Here is a 15,788-nt window from a genome sequence, read left to right as displayed (position 1 = left end):
CAATGCTTTCAGTCAGCAGCTGCTAGTAAAGCCATCTTTCCTTGCACTTCGCTTTTTCAGATGGTGGTGAGGCTTCTTCAGGGTCTTACTGGCTGAATGAGGAGTCTCTGTGAGGCAGAAATTGCCTTGAGGCTGTACTTCCTTGTTTCTGGGTTATATAGACCCAAAAAATCCAAAATGCCAAAATAATAGTACAGTGGTACCCCGGGATACGAAAGCACCACGTTACGAAATTTCCGGGATACGAAAAAATTCTATAGGAAAAAACTGTTCTGGGTTACGGTTTTTTTTTTCGGCTTACGAAAAAATTTTTTGGTGCTTTTCGGCGCTTTTTCGCACGAAATCGCGGCTTCCAGCGCTAGCGCCTATGGCTTTTTCGGGTTGCGAAAGATTTCGGGTTACGAAGGGCGCCGCGGAACGGATTATTTTCGTAACCCGGGGTACCACTGTAATTTAAAAAAATCCAAAATGCCAAACATTTCTGGTCCAAGCCATTTCAGATAAGGGATGCTCAACCTGTATAATACTCCTAATATTTTTCCCTAAAATAAACAGCACAAATTACAGTTACTCACAAATGGTCCTCTGAAAGTAGCAAACAACACAAAATATTTAAGGTTAAACAGATAATTAAACTTGTTGAAATTAACATGATTGCAATAAAACTATAACCAGTTACGTATATATATATTTTTTTATTACGGTAGTTAAAGCCAGCTTTTTTATTTGTACCATGAATTGTACCATGAATCATCCAGGCTGGCAAAGCCTACTGTCACAATTCATTCTTTGCCTCTCCTGTCCAAACTGGGATGAACCGGTGGACCTTGGGAAGGTATCAGACTGTCATAACTGTTCCTAGATTTGGCACCCATATCTCATTCATAGAATAGTTCAGGTTAAAGTGTTTCATAATTTGGGTTGTGATCTCAACTGCTGCCATGGGTTTATGTCTTTTGTCTTGCCTCTATTCCCCCTGTCTCCCAGATACTTGTACTGGACAGACTGGGGTGACCATTCCCTGATTGGCAAGATAGGTATGGATGGCACCAACCGGAGTGTCATTGTGGATACCAGAATCACCTGGCCCAATGGCCTCACCCTGGACTACATCAACAGTCGCATATATTGGGCTGATGCCCGGGAAGATTACATTGAGTTTGCCAGCCTGGATGGCTCTAATCGGCACATAGGTAAGGAAGCTGTAGCAACTGTGGGCAGTGTGACCAGGAATATATGCAGCCTGTATATCTTGAAGTAGAGCCAGAACTTCAAGGGAAACACTGAGGGGGAAGAGAGGTGGAGTTTATCTCCCATGACTTCCAGTTTTTCCCTGCAAATGCTCTTTCTGCAAGTCTGATCTTCCCTAACTGACCCCATTGAGCTGGCTCAGGGAGAAAAGTGGCCTGGGGTGGTATTTGTAGGGGAGGATTAGCAATTATTTCATGGTTAAGCATCCTTCTCCCACTAACTAGGGCAGTCCATCCCTTTCTTTTACATGTTGAAGGAAACTAGGGGTCAAAAAAATATCTAGACATGTTGTTGAAAAACATGTTTTTGAGTGTTCAGAAACTCTGATGAGAAGAATCCTGGACTGGTGAGAATCTTTACATTTGGGAGTAATGCTGCACAAAATTCACACATGGTTGTTTTGCACAGAAGAAAGCATTCTCTGCGTAGGAAACAGCATTTTCTGTGCAGTAAATGATATTTCTATGGAGAAATGGTATTTCCTGTGCAGAAAAAGCTGTTTTCTTTGCAGAAAATGCTTAATTAGGGACTTATTCTGCACAAAATTTGCATGTGGGTGATTTGCACTGAAAATGCTATTTCCTGCCCAAAACAGCTAGCTACATACACATTTTGCATAGAATTGTTCCTGAATTTCAAAGAGACTTTGAAAACTGGATAGTTTTTTAAGCCTATTGCAACAGGAATAAAATTGCTAAAATTAATTGTTGTTTCTTTCAAGAAAAACCTTAGTGAGAAAGTCCACATTATCTGACCAAGTTATGATACTAAAACAGATTCATGATGTTATACTGTAATATCAAGGTTATGCAAGTTAATTATTAGCTCTTAATGAATGAGGTGTATTGGTTTCCAACTGCTATCTAGGGGAGTCTTAGCTGGTGATCTTAAAAATATCTACCTAATTTATATCACTAAATATGTTGGAAGAGATTATTGGAAGTCTTGTCAGCTGCACTTTTTTATCTGCATAACAGTTTAAGATTAAAATATGTGGAACAATTTCTGCAAAGAAAGGAATTGCTGATTTAATCATCAGAAATCAAATTCTTCCTAGCATATGGAAAAATGTATGTAACTGAGAGATTTTCTTCTTTTGCTTATTTAGTGGCACATACATGCCAGTTCTTTATTAATCTAGGCACATGATTGATGGTTTTTATGTTAATTAATCTACCTGAGTTATACTTTGTACATTTGTATTTTTTCATTTTTGTAACCTGGTTGGGGGTTGAGAAATGAATAAATGGAACTAAGGATTCCGCATGGTAATCGCAATAATGATGGATGTGGTAGCTAGAAGAACAGCTGCATTTCCTCCATCCTGACCTTGGAATATGAAAAAGAGGGTTGTCTAATACAGCATATCCTTGACAGTGAACACAATCACTTTTTAAGTCTGGGACTGGGCCAACTTTTTGGAAGTTTGGTCTGGAATTCTTTGAAAATCTGGAAACCAAAAATACTTTCTGTCATTCACATTTCATGGCCTTGGAGGTAAATTTTGGATATTGAACACTCCAGCTCTCTGTCCAGCTCTTACTATAGCTGTCCACAATCTTTAAATGCATCTCTCCATAATTTCATTCTAAGGGGCATTCTGAAGAATTTAAGATGGTGAATGGGAGCAATAAGGAATGGTGAGAAGTGCCTCTTGGGCCTGTTACAGACAGCCAAAATAAAGCTGCTTCGAGTCACAGTGGAGGTATGGTGTTTCAATGATGCATGCGTCCTAAGAGTCCAGAAGCCACACCAAAGCCACGCTCTAGTCCTTCTGGACTTCTGGACTCTTAGGACACATGCATCATTGAAACGCCATACCGCCACTGTGACTCGAGCAGCTTTATTTTGGCTGTCTGTAACAGGCCTTAGCTTCTGTCAAAATGTTCACCCACACCTGATGTGTCTACACATACTGTACTCAAAATTCTTTTCCCACTGCTACAAATACATTTGCCTTCCTGAAACCTGGATATCTAGAATAGCAGATCCAGAGTTGGAGTCAGGCATGTCCTTGGCTTTGGATTCCCCAGCCCTTCCCATTTCCATAGTCTGGATTTTCACAGGGTTCCCAAGTCTGCCACACTGAGAGAATATTTTTTTCTCCTCCCACTCTAGTTCTGAGCCAGGACATTCCCCACATCTTTGCCCTGACACTCTTTGAGGATTACATTTATTGGACTGACTGGGAAACCAAATCCATCAGCCGAGCCCACAAGACCACAGGTGCAAACAAGTCTGTGCTGATCAGCACCTTACACCGGCCTATGGACATCCACATCTTCCATGCCTTCAGGCAGCCAGATGGTGAGTACCATGCTGTTAATATTTTACATTTGGGGAGGGCATCCTTGCAGATAGACAGGGCTTCTGGAATCCTTGGGAGAATTCAAGGTATAGATGTCAGCATAAATATCTACCAGGACAGAATGGGGAAATATCCTTTAGAGCAGGGTAAGTCAAGTTTGTTATGGGAAAAACAAGGGGCAAAGCTCTTGCATTACTCAGACTGAAAGGCCCAAATATCATCAGAGAGTTTTTAAAGGGGACAGGCTTGATCATATGATATTCAAATGACTTATTTACTGATCTGGAAAGCTACTTTATAAACCCTTTATTTGTGATGCACTAAGTGAGATTACTGCCTGCTTTCCTTTGGGGTATCGGCTTGAGGCTTTGCTGTGAGTGTGCTGAGAATGTGATACTAAAGAGAACATGAGCCTCTTTTTTCATATGGAGAATTTCTGAAAATGGCAGATCTTATTTTACATGCACACTTCTCAAATATAACTATCTTCTTCATGGTGTCTGTGACTTGCACAAATGGGGTTATCTTGCATCTGCACAGTGCAAACCCAATCATGTGAGTTCACAGATGGCCACTTAAAGAACTACAGTTACAGATATTCAACCTGACCTTCCTTATCCAAGTATGTATGTAGCCAATGGGACATCCAGGAGTATTTCCTGGACCAGGTCTTTTAGGGTCTAAACAAAGTACCCTGTGATGTCCATCCCTATTATAGTGGATTGCACTGAGAATACCCATGGAACACTTTCTGTTCCATGAATATATTACAGTAACATTCTGAACCACCAGAGATGTCATTTGCGTACACATGTTGCAGAACCTTAGCCCTGAAGACCTTTAGAGCAGATGGTTGCCTGCCTTTAGTGTAGAAGAAATGGACAATTGCCATGCTGCAATTTGCAGCATTCTGAATGTGCTGTCCAGGTACTTAAAGCATTGAATGTAATTCCTAAGTATCTAAATTGCCTTACTTGCTCTAGTTCATGGCCAGCGATCTTCCAGCTGAATATGGAGGGTTTCTTAGAAAAAAAACATTATTTTAGCTTTATTGTAATTAATATATAACTGGTCATTTCCACAATTCTCAGTGAAAGCTCTCACTGCTCTTGATAGTCCCATCTTAGAGAAAGATAACAGTGCAGCATTATCAGCATATAAAAGTAAAGGGATGCTGACTGAGGCTAATGTTGGGGGTTGAAAAGTGTCTGAGGCGATCGCTGAAGGGAGGTCACTAAGATATAAATTAAAGAGGGTGGGTACAAGAATGCACCTCTGCCGTACACATGGAAAGAAGCATTGGTACAGCGCAGGAGTGAGCTATAAGTGCATCCTATACTGTTTTGACAAAGAAGGCAGGAATGGTTACTGTTTGTTGTAATCTGCATCTGTACCCCCTTTTCTTTTCCTTTTTGTCTCTTAGTCGCCAACCATCCCTGTAAAGTCAACAATGGTGGTTGCAGCAACTTATGCCTGCTGTCACCAGGAGGTGGTTTCAAATGTGCCTGCCCTACCAACTTTTATCTTGGTGGTGATGGCAGGACCTGCATCTCCAACTGCACAGCCAGCCAGGTAACTTCAGAAAATGCATGTAGAGATGCCCTAGCAAGCACTTCCATTCAGTGATTTATTGAGGGACTCTCACCATCTTGTAGCACAGGACTGGGGAACCTCTGGCCTGCCAGTTAAATTCCAGTTCCGCATTTGCTTCCTCCACTCTGGCCAGGGGTGAGAATAATGTGATTTAATAACATGTGAAGGGCCAGCTGTTTCCTACTCCTGTTATATTAGGATCTGAGGATGAGAGCCAAACCCTCAGAATCAGAAGGACTTCATAAAGCTGCAATGTTGGACTATTCAAAGTCCCAGGTGGCCAAAGAAAATGTGGCTAGAAAATGAATGTGCCCACTGTTGTGTTTACATAACAAATTTCGGTTCATGTGAAAGCACTAGGCATAGGAGTCAGAACAAGGGTGGTGGTTTGTCCAGCTGGAACTGAGAAAGGGATAAGGGGATAGTTAAGCCTAAAGGGAGAGGCTTTCTTCTGCCCCATTATTCATGACTTGCCTCAGCTTTATGGCCCTTTCTCTCTTACCATAGTTTGTGTGTAAGAATGACAAGTGCATCCCTTTCTGGTGGAAATGCGACACAGAAGACGATTGCGGGGATCGTTCAGATGAGCCCGAGAACTGCCGTGAGTAAACAGCTGGGAAGAGGCTCCTGGGTGGGTATAAGGTGACAGAACATACAGGCCAACATTATACCTGGTTCAACCGTCTGCATGCTAAGTTGACCATGTCAACAATATATACCTTAGCTTTTGTTTCAGTGAGGCCACTCCATGCTGAAAGTAACAGTTTCCTGCTGAAAATAATTCCTCCCCCTGCTCTATGGAGTTTCATCCTTGCTAGGAGATAACCAAGAATGAGAATTGTCTAGACCAAATTTAAATTGGAAAAATCAGGTTTTTGCCAAACAGAACAATACTTCATTTGGTCTCTGCCTCTAGTTTTTTTCTAGAATTTCTTCTGATTCAAAACACACACTATACTATACTGTACTATATTAGAATTCAGAGACTGGCCATATTAGTCTGGAACATCTGTATGCAAAGAGGTTTTGTAGCACTTTGAGATTAACTGGCAAAAGATGTTACAGCATAAGTTTTCATAAATTTAGTCTACTTCCTCAGATGCACATCTATGAAAGTTTATCTACAGTAGCTTTTGCCCAGTTAGTCTCAAAGGTGATACAAGATCATTTCATATCCTATATATAGTAGAACTGTAGAACATATCAATAGGAGGATTTGGTATCAAGTAGAGTTGTATGAAAACCAGCATGGTGTGGTTTGACTATGACTCTGGAGACCAGGGATCGAATCCCTACTGAGGCATGGAAACCCACTGGGTAACTTTTGGCAAGCCAAAGTCTCTCAGCCTCAGAAGATGGCAATGGCAAACCCCCTCTGAAGAAACTTGCCCCCCCCCCCCCAAAAAAATCTGTAATAGGTTCACCTTGGAGTTGCCATAAGTCAGAAAGAGTTGTATGAGAAAGTTGTTGGCCCAGCAAAAGAGAGAGAGAATTTTGTTCTCTAGAATACAGTTTGGCAAGGGGCCTCTGCATCATAGAAAAAACATAGGAGACTGACCTATGCCAGATTTTACCTTCAGACGTTCTAGTTCAGTATGGCCTACTGAATGGCAGTAACCCCCAGGCTTTTCTTAGACATTTGTTACTTTATCTTTTATCTCAAGATGCTGGGGACTGAACCTAGTATTTTATACACGGAAAGCATGCAGTCTGTTATGGAGATACTGTCCCTAAGGATCCTATCCCAAAGCATCAATTTTTTTCCCAACAGCTGAATTCAAGTGTCGCCCAGGTCAGTTCCAGTGCTCGACAGGAATCTGCACCAACCCAGCCTTCATCTGTGATGGGGACAATGACTGTCAGGACAACTCAGACGAGGCCAACTGTGGTAAGTATTCTATGTCAGGGGTAGGCAACCTTTTTGAGCCGGGGGCCGGGTTGCTGTCCCTCAGACAACTGGGGGGCTGAAGCTGGGGGGAGCTTCCACCCTCCAGGGGCAGAGCCACATGCCGGGGGCGGAGCTTCCACCCTCCGGGGGCCAGGAGGAGGCCTCCAGTGCTGACGGCCCCCGCTGCTGGGGCCTTTCAACATTGCTCCGGTGATCGCACCAGGCCTCCTAGAGGCCCACTGCCACTGCTGGGGCCCTCCAACAGGGCTCTGGCGATCACACCGGGCCTCCTAGAGGCTCGCTGCCGCTGCCGGGGCCCTCCTAGAGGCCCGCTGCCATTTTGTTTTTTAAAATGGCGGTGAAGTCTCGTGTGGCCTTTCCCGTTGTGCCCCGCAACGGGAAAGGTCACGCGAGACTTCGGCCACCATTTAAAAAAATGGTGCTCGGAGCGGGGCGGCAATCGGCGGCAGGACCGTGCCAGGGCCGGTGAAAAGACCTTGGTGTGCTGCATCCGGCCCGTGGGCCGGAGGTTGCCGACCCCTGTTCTATGTGGTTACACTTCTGGTGACCAGATCTTTTAAACTATGTCTATGTTTATGTATGTACATATTTGCTTCCTGTAGCACAGTCTTGTGTTAATGATGTCCATGGTGACTAAAAACATGTCAGAGGAAGATATTAAAACACATGATACCCCCAAAAATAAAAATAGGAGATATTAAGAATTAAACAGTGTAAGGCACAACAGATGAGCAGATGTCCTGGAGTGGGTTTGGTGTTGTTGAGATGTTCTGTATCCATTTCTCAGAGACAACCTGAGAGTTCGGCAAAAGGTATCTAGATCCACATCCCCTCCACATATTCCTCAATGCCCTTTCAGCCAGTGGAATCACTAGGATTGGTGTCACACACACACACCCATTGACCCATGCCACAACATACAGAATCCTCAGTAATGTTTTACTAATCCAGGATAGCCGTGTTGGCCATATAGCAAAATTTGGTATCATCCAAAATCCATAAAACAGTGATACCTTTGTTGGGCCAGCCAAAATGCACATTCCATAAATTGTAATTCCTGTGTATCACTCAAATGTAATGGCAATAGTTGTGACACAAACAACTAGCAAAATTAAAATTATACTTTTAAATTACAATATCATATGCACAGCCTAAATGTACTAACATGTAAATAGTTAAAATGAAATTTTGGTAAAATGTAATTTAAAAAAAAAGAATTTTAAAAATATATTTTTAAAAAGTTAAAAATAAAATTTTAAAATTTAATTTTTTTAAAAAACCTGGGACCTCTGCTTTCTCTTCCCACTGAATCTTGTCCCACTCAAAACCATCTCTTTAGAGTATCAAAGGGATGCAAGTGAACACCACCTCCTGTTTCTGCCAAAAGGCAGATGTTTGGGAAGCAGTGGTGTCATTCCCCCTTTAGGGTGTCACCTGATGCAGTCTGCATCTCCCTCGTGGCACCCCCTGCTCCCAGCACTACTACCAATATGCCCTCCCTTGGATGATGTGTTAGCAATCCAAGAGACTCAGAACAAGGACTTCCCCTTTCTTCCTTTTCTTATGTGAATAGTGTCAGTGTATAAAGCCTAGGAGATCATGGAAGATGCATTTTTTTCTCTGCTTATTTACTCACTTGCCTAATCACAATAAATCTTGTGAGACTCCCAGGCACAGAAAAAAAAACAGTATCTGAAATTTAAAAAAAAAAAGAGTTGGTTCCTCTCCCTTTTAAAGCTATTTTCATTGCTGCCTTCCCTCTAATAGAAGTGCATGTCTGCCTGCCCAGCCAATTCAAATGCACCAACACCAATCGCTGTATCCCTGGCATCTTCCGCTGTAACGGACAGGACAACTGTGGTGATGGAGAAGATGAGAAGGACTGTCGTAAGTTATGCTAAGAGCAGAAGCAGAGACGTCAATGTAGATGTCATTGTATGACCAATACAGTTGCCCATTAATGTAGTCAGCTCTTATCTGTGAGCCTTTAAATAATTTCAGCTTTGATTATTCTTCCCAGAATAACAAAGTTTGCAGGAAAATGTGGGATTTTACAACCTGCAAATGCTATTTTGTTAAAGAAAAAAAAAGTTCGTAGCTTGCATCATTCATTTTGTATCTTCTCATCATGGTGAAGGAATAAAGAACTTCAGGATACTAAGCCCCTGATCCTTGGAAAACCTGTTCATTCTTTTCTCTGTCATCTGAGATTTCAGTAGGCACTGCCTGAACAACTGAAAAACTGAGGATTCTGAGGATGTAGAATTGTATATCCAGTATGGATTTCTGCATTCGAGTAACAGAATCACAGTACTGGCACCACCATATAGCCATTGTCCAGCTATATATCAGCAAGCCTTCATTATGGGTGGACTTTGACTTGTTTTACGCTAGACCCTAGAATTGTCTCTTGACTCCTCTGTCTCTTTCAGCGGAAGTGACCTGTGCTCCAAACCAATTCCAGTGTGCCATCACGAAACGTTGTATTCCACGAGTGTGGGTGTGTGATCGTGACAACGACTGTGTGGATGGATCTGATGAGCCTGCCAACTGCAGTAAGGAACTTCATGTGCATTACGGGATAGGGCTCAAAGGTCTTTGTAATTAGAAGGGGAAAACAGGTTAACATTCCTGAGGGCATGCAGTGTTTAACTAAGAAAAGCCTCACTTTTCCTTTGTGCTTTAAAGAAGATAAAATTGCTTCTTGAATTTGCTTCCTCTTCAACAAATTTGCAGAAGATATCAAAACATGCTGTTAGGAAATAAACACATAATGAAAGTTCATATAGTTTATGTTACATCAGAATCTTATGCACACATCATTTTAGCAGCACGGATCTGGTCCCTCTTGCTCCACATCAAGTTCAAATCTAGAGATATAGAAGTGTGCTTAGTCCACTTCCACTCTGATAGCCTTTAGGGCTGAAGGGCGGGGTATAAACACCATAAATAAATAAGTAAATAAATCTCATTCTGACTTGTCTAGGACTTGATTTGTCCTCAGGCATTTGAATAAGTCTTTTTAAAATTTTACTCAAAGAAAACTCCAAATTCCACACTCAATAAATATTGATACAAATATTTTTCTATTGTTCTTAAATTGAGTAAATACGCATGTTTTTCACTTTCTGCAAAAAGGGAGAGGGGTCTGGGGAGAGAAAGGTGCATAGCTGCTGGAGTGGGAAAAGTACAATGTAAAGCAGGGTACATATAGCAGGGATGCACACAGTACATGCCAAATCCAATTTCTTGTGTCCCACATTGGCCAGTTGTGCTCCCCAGAAGTACGTGATTGGCCATTTCAAGCCATTCTGAGTGAACTGTTTTAGGCCCAGGTTTTTTGTTTTTTTCAAAACCAGGAATGACTAGAAAAAGACAAATGCCACTCTAGTAACAATTATCTTCCTCAATCATTCAAACATTTTTTTTCTTTCTACTCTCCTAGCACAAATGAGATGTGGTTTGGATGAATTCCGGTGCAAAGATTCAGGTCGGTGCATCCCAGCACGCTGGAAATGTGATGGGGAGGATGACTGTGGGGATGGCTCAGATGAACCCAAAGAAGAATGTGGTAAGTTGATAAAGCAGCCAGATAGGTTAGTTGAGCTAAGATAGATCAGGATGGTTAGCTTGGCCAGTTTTCCATAGATCCTTACCTGAGAGGGTCAAGTTGTGGAATGTTTAAAAGATTCCTGAAAAGAATCTGAACTGTCATATTGCAAAGGAAAGCACCATTCTTTGTACTGATGTATGTACGTTTAAATTAAGGCATGGAGAGAAATTTGCGTGGTTCACAATTTCATGCAAATTGGCCCGTGCCCAAATTACTGAAAGCTGAACCAAAATTATTCTTTGGATAGTCACATACCCTGAACTTTGCAATGCAGTTGTTTAGTTTTGGTGTGGGGTTTTTTAACTTTTAACTTTAACTGTTTTTAACTTATGTTTTAATACTAGCATTATTTAATTATATTTTAACTTTTGTAATTATTATTTTAGTTTTATCTTTTTAAGTTATTGTAAGCCACCTTGAATCCCATTTTGGGAGAAAATAAATAAATAAATTTTAATTCAAACAATAATAATAATAAATATTTATTTATATCCCATCCCGCCTCTTCCGATTGAGGATCAAGGCGGATAACAACAAAGTAAATACAATATACAACAATAAAAACAACAAGCCCCACAAAACCTCGGCCCAACCCTCCCTCCCTACTATAAAATTAAACAGTAAAAAATGTTTAAAAAGTACATAACAATACATCAAAGTTAAAAACAAATCACAAATAATAAAAATAATAAAAGGGGGATTCAAAAGGGGGTTCTGGACATTATCAGTCGGGGAAGGCCTGCCAGAAGAGAAAGGTTTTAGTCGCCTTTTTAAAAGCCTCGAGTTAGGATAATTGGCGAATCTCTTCCGGCAGGTCATTCCAAGTTTTTGGAGCAGTGACAGAGAAGGACCTCTGGGAGGTCACCGCCAGTCTGGTCTCTCTAGATTGTAAAAGGTTTTTCCTGGAGGATCGGAGTGTACGGGAAGGATTGTACGGGAGGAGGCATTCCTTCAAGTAGACTGGACTCGGGCCATGTAGGGCTTTATAGACAATATGCATGTGAGTGAAAAAAGCATATTAAAATGCACTTACATTAAGGAAAATAGCTTGCAGAAATGTCAGATTTAGGGAAATGGTGTACAGAATGCATGTATAAGAGAAATGCATATAAACATTCCTTCATGTTATTGTGCCAACTTTTTAAAAGACCATAAACAGAGATTGAAATTGGAAGAAACAAATGTAATTCTGGAAAAACGAGAAATGATGCAAAACCAAAATTGAAAGATTTGTTTATATCTAGTCAAGATAGGCTATCCAAAGGCTGAAAGGTCTGATAATCTAATCACCCAGTTAGTCATTTGAGGATCAATGAGATCTTAGTTCTTCCTCTTTTTTCTATTCCAAAAAAGATGCTACTTAGATGATGGTGTTAATTTGCTCTCCTTCCCCTTTCCCACATTGCATTCTTTGTTTTCAGATGAGCGAACCTGTGAGCCCTATCAGTTCCGCTGCAAGAACAACCGTTGTGTACCAGGCCGCTGGCAATGTGACTATGACAACGACTGTGGAGATAACTCTGATGAGGAGAGCTGTAGTATGTGCTCTTTTTCACCCCTATACTAGATAGCAGAATGTTTGCATGTGAAATCGAGGAGGAAGAGATGGTCTCTTGCCTTTTCCTATCTTAATCAGGCTGAGCTGGGCAGAAGAAGTGAAATGAGCACTGCTGGAGAGTGAAGGGTGGCAAGGAACACAACAAAAACTGGGCATTCCTTTGCTGTTGAGAAGTGCCTCATGTACCTCTGAGTATGCAAGATAGGAAATGATCTTGAGACTGGAATATGTTAAAGCAAAGAAATGTTTGGGTTTTTTCTCCAGAGTGTTTTGCAATGTGTTATAATTTTGAAAGGGAGAATTTCAGGATTCCCACCAGAGTGTTTTGCAAGATGTACTCCCCAAAGTTGCCTAAGTTATTGACTGTTTCCCTTCCTTTCCTTTTGTGCCACTTCCTATACCCATTTCAGCCTGTTATAGATGTGGGAAAAATCTGGCTTCTGTAGACCTTCCACCCACACCAGCCCATGCAAATGCAAGTATAAGGAAAGACTAGCACAGGATTCAACCCAGATCAGCTTTTAGCACACCACCCTGCATTTACCATCTAATAGTTGAGAAAACAGAGGTTCTCTTGTCCTTACAGACAAGGAGGCTAGTTCTTTTATGGATAAATTTGTGTTGAGCTGTACTGGTAGGCATCTTCTCCACTTCTACACCGTTATATGTATTTAATTCTTCTCAGCCTGCATGATTGATACTGTCTTAAATCTACTTTCCGCTTCCCATGTCTGAATCACTGGAGAGAAGAGTGTAGGCAACTTATTCATTTTGGACAATAGCTCCCAGAATCCATTAGCCAGAATAACCATTAACTTGAGGGGTTCTGAGAGTTGCAGTCCAAAGCTGGGATAAAAAGGGAGAGATGTATAAAAGGTGCCTTGACTTTGCCATCTGGAAGCACAAAGTGCATTCAAAAATTCAACTTTTCACAGATGAGCTTTGTTCCCATTGATGGCTAGAATCATAGAGTTGGAAGAGACTGCAAGGGCCATCCAGTCCAACCCCCTGCCATGCAGGAAATCACAATCAAAACATTCCCGACAGATGGCCATCCAGCCTCTGTTTAAAGATCTCTAAGGAGGGAGACTCCACTACACTCCGAGGGAGTGTGTTCCACTGTTGAACAGCCCTTACTGTCAGGAAGTTCCTCCTAATGTTGAGGTGGAATCTCTTTTCCTGTAGCTTGCATCCATTGCTCCGGGTCCTAGTCTCTGGAGCAGCAGAAAAGAAGCTTGCTCCATCCTCAATATGACATCCCTTCATATATTTAAACAGGTTAAATCTTAACTTTCTCTTCTCCAGGCTAAACATCCCCAGCTCCCTCATTCCTCATAGGGCATGGTTTCCAGACCTTTCACCATTTTAGTCACCCTCCTTTCGACATGCTCCAGTTTCTCAATGTCCTTTTTGAATTGTGGTTCACAGAACTGGACACAGTATTCCATGTGGGTCCGGACCAAAACAGAATAGAGTGGCACTATTACTTCCCTTGATCTAGACACTATATTTCTATTTATGCAGCCTAAAATCACATTGGCCTTGTTAGCTGCCGCATCACACTGTTGACTCATGTTCAATTTGTGTTCTACTTGGACTCCTAGATCCCTTTCACATGTAGTCTCATTCAGCCAGGTGTCCCCCATCCTATATCTGTGCAGTTAATTTTTCTGCCCTAAGTGCAATACCTTCCATTTCTCCATGTTGAAATTCATTTTGTTAGCTTTGGCCCAGCTTTCTAATCTATTAAGGTCATTTTGAATTTTGATCCTGTCCTCTGGGGTATTAGCTACTCCTCCTAGTTTGGTGTCATCTGCAAATTTGATAAGTATGCCCCCAATTCTTTCATCCAAGTCATTGGTAAAGATGTTGAATAACACTGGGCCCAGGACAGAGCCCTGTGGAACCCCACTGGTCACTTCTCTCCAGGATGTAAAGGAGCCATTGTTGAGCACCCTTTGGGTTCAGCCAGCCAACCAATTACAAATCCAAGTAACAGTTACTTTCTCTAGCCCACATTTTACAAGCTTGTTTTCAAGAATGTCATGGGGAATTCTGTCAAAAGCCTTACTGAAATCAAGATATACTATATCCACAGCATTCCCTTCATCTACCAAGCTGCTAATTTTATTGAAAAAAGAGATTACATTTGTTTGGCATGACTTCTTTCTCTGGAACCCATGTTGACTTTTTGTGATTATGGCTTTCTAGATGTTCACATACTCTCTTTTTAATGATCTGCTCCAGAATCTTACCTGGTATTGATGTCAGACTAACTAGACGATAATTGTTGGAATCCTCTTTATTCCCCTTTTTGAAGACAGGGACAATATTTGCCTTCCTCCAGTCTGCTGGGACTTCTCCTGTTCTCCAGGAGTTCTCAAAGATTATTGCCAATGGCTCCGATATTACATTAGCCAGTTCTTTTAATGCCCTTGGATGTAGTTCATCTGGTCCTGGAGACTTATATTCGTTTAGATTAACCAGATATTCCTGTACTATCTCTTTACTTATTTTGTGCTGAAATTCCCCTATTCTGACCTCTGCTCCATTATCCTCCGGTTAAGTACCCTTTTCTTTTTCTGAGAAGACTGAAACAAAAAAGGTGTTGAGTAATTCTGCCTTTTCTATGTCCCCTGTTAGCATTTATCATCTTCTTCGACATAGTGGCCCTACCATTTCCTCCTTCTTCCTTTTGCTGTGGACATACCTAAAAAAGCCCTTTTTGTTGTTGTTAACCTCTCTAGCAAGCCTGAGTTCATTCTGCGCTTTAGCTTTTCTGACTTTAGAAGCAGTGGTTTTGCTGCCATTACTGGGTATTACTTGTTCAGGATGAAAAGAGACAAATGGTTATACCTCAAAATGATTGTCTGGCCTTTTACGGAATAATTGCAGTAATCCTGTGGGAGATTGTGGTGTGCATTTTGTTTCCAGTGTAAACCTCACAAGAAGCCGTTACGTATAAGTCAGGCTAGGCTTTGAGAAATAATTTTAAAGTTTTAAGATGGATGCCACCCTTCCCACCTCTTTTCCCCCTGTCTCCCTCCCCCTCCCCACACTGGTAGAATCTAAAACGTAACACTCTTTTGGATTGTTTTTTGTTGTTATTTTTTTGCCACATCGTGTAATTTGAGTTTGTGCCATTTCATCTCATCTTATGTTTTTCTCCATTTTCACACTGTCGTATCGGGGCTTGCAGAGGTAGGTTTCTGTCAAAAATATTTCTTTTCCTTCTCCTTTAAAGCCTTGATTGTGGTGAAAGGGGTGGGGATTTTATTTGCATTCCAAAGTATTTGCCCCTGACCCACTCCTCCCTCCTCCCAAGGTACTGAATGGAGCAGATTTCTGTGTTTGATGCTTGTTTGGCTCCCAGAGATCCAACCCTCTTCCCATTCCCTTTTGCAGGACAAACCAGATTGAATTATGACTTCCTCCATCACTGTGGGATAGGTCTAACAGTACATTCAGTTTCTCCTTAGCAAATCTTCCATTGCCAATGGGCACCAAGTCGAGTTGCCCCTAACAAACCTTGGAGAGCATCAGGATGTTGTGAACC

General features: G+C 41.5%; 1 protein-coding gene across 1 annotated transcript in view; it reads left to right on the top strand.

Moving 5' to 3' along the window:
• The window catches only part of LRP1 (LDL receptor related protein 1), a 392,141-nt gene that overhangs the window by 347,034 nt on the left and 29,319 nt on the right, over positions 1 to 15,788 (top strand). Inside the window, exons 61-69 of the mRNA XM_042447614.1 lie at positions 988 to 1,193; positions 3,370 to 3,558; positions 4,983 to 5,131; positions 5,660 to 5,753; positions 6,924 to 7,040; positions 8,829 to 8,948; positions 9,494 to 9,616; positions 10,507 to 10,632; positions 12,096 to 12,212. Coding sequence (XP_042303548.1) covers positions 988 to 1,193; positions 3,370 to 3,558; positions 4,983 to 5,131; positions 5,660 to 5,753; positions 6,924 to 7,040; positions 8,829 to 8,948; positions 9,494 to 9,616; positions 10,507 to 10,632; positions 12,096 to 12,212 — 1,241 coding nt within the window. The remainder of the gene's footprint in view (positions 1 to 987; positions 1,194 to 3,369; positions 3,559 to 4,982; positions 5,132 to 5,659; positions 5,754 to 6,923; positions 7,041 to 8,828; positions 8,949 to 9,493; positions 9,617 to 10,506; positions 10,633 to 12,095; positions 12,213 to 15,788) is intronic.

This window comes from Sceloporus undulatus, chromosome 2 (assembly GCF_019175285.1).
Source record: "Sceloporus undulatus isolate JIND9_A2432 ecotype Alabama chromosome 2, SceUnd_v1.1, whole genome shotgun sequence".
Taxonomy (NCBI): Eukaryota; Metazoa; Chordata; class Lepidosauria; order Squamata; family Phrynosomatidae; genus Sceloporus; species Sceloporus undulatus.
Note: the sequence above shows the minus strand (reverse complement) of the source record. Positions and strands in the feature narration are given on the sequence as shown.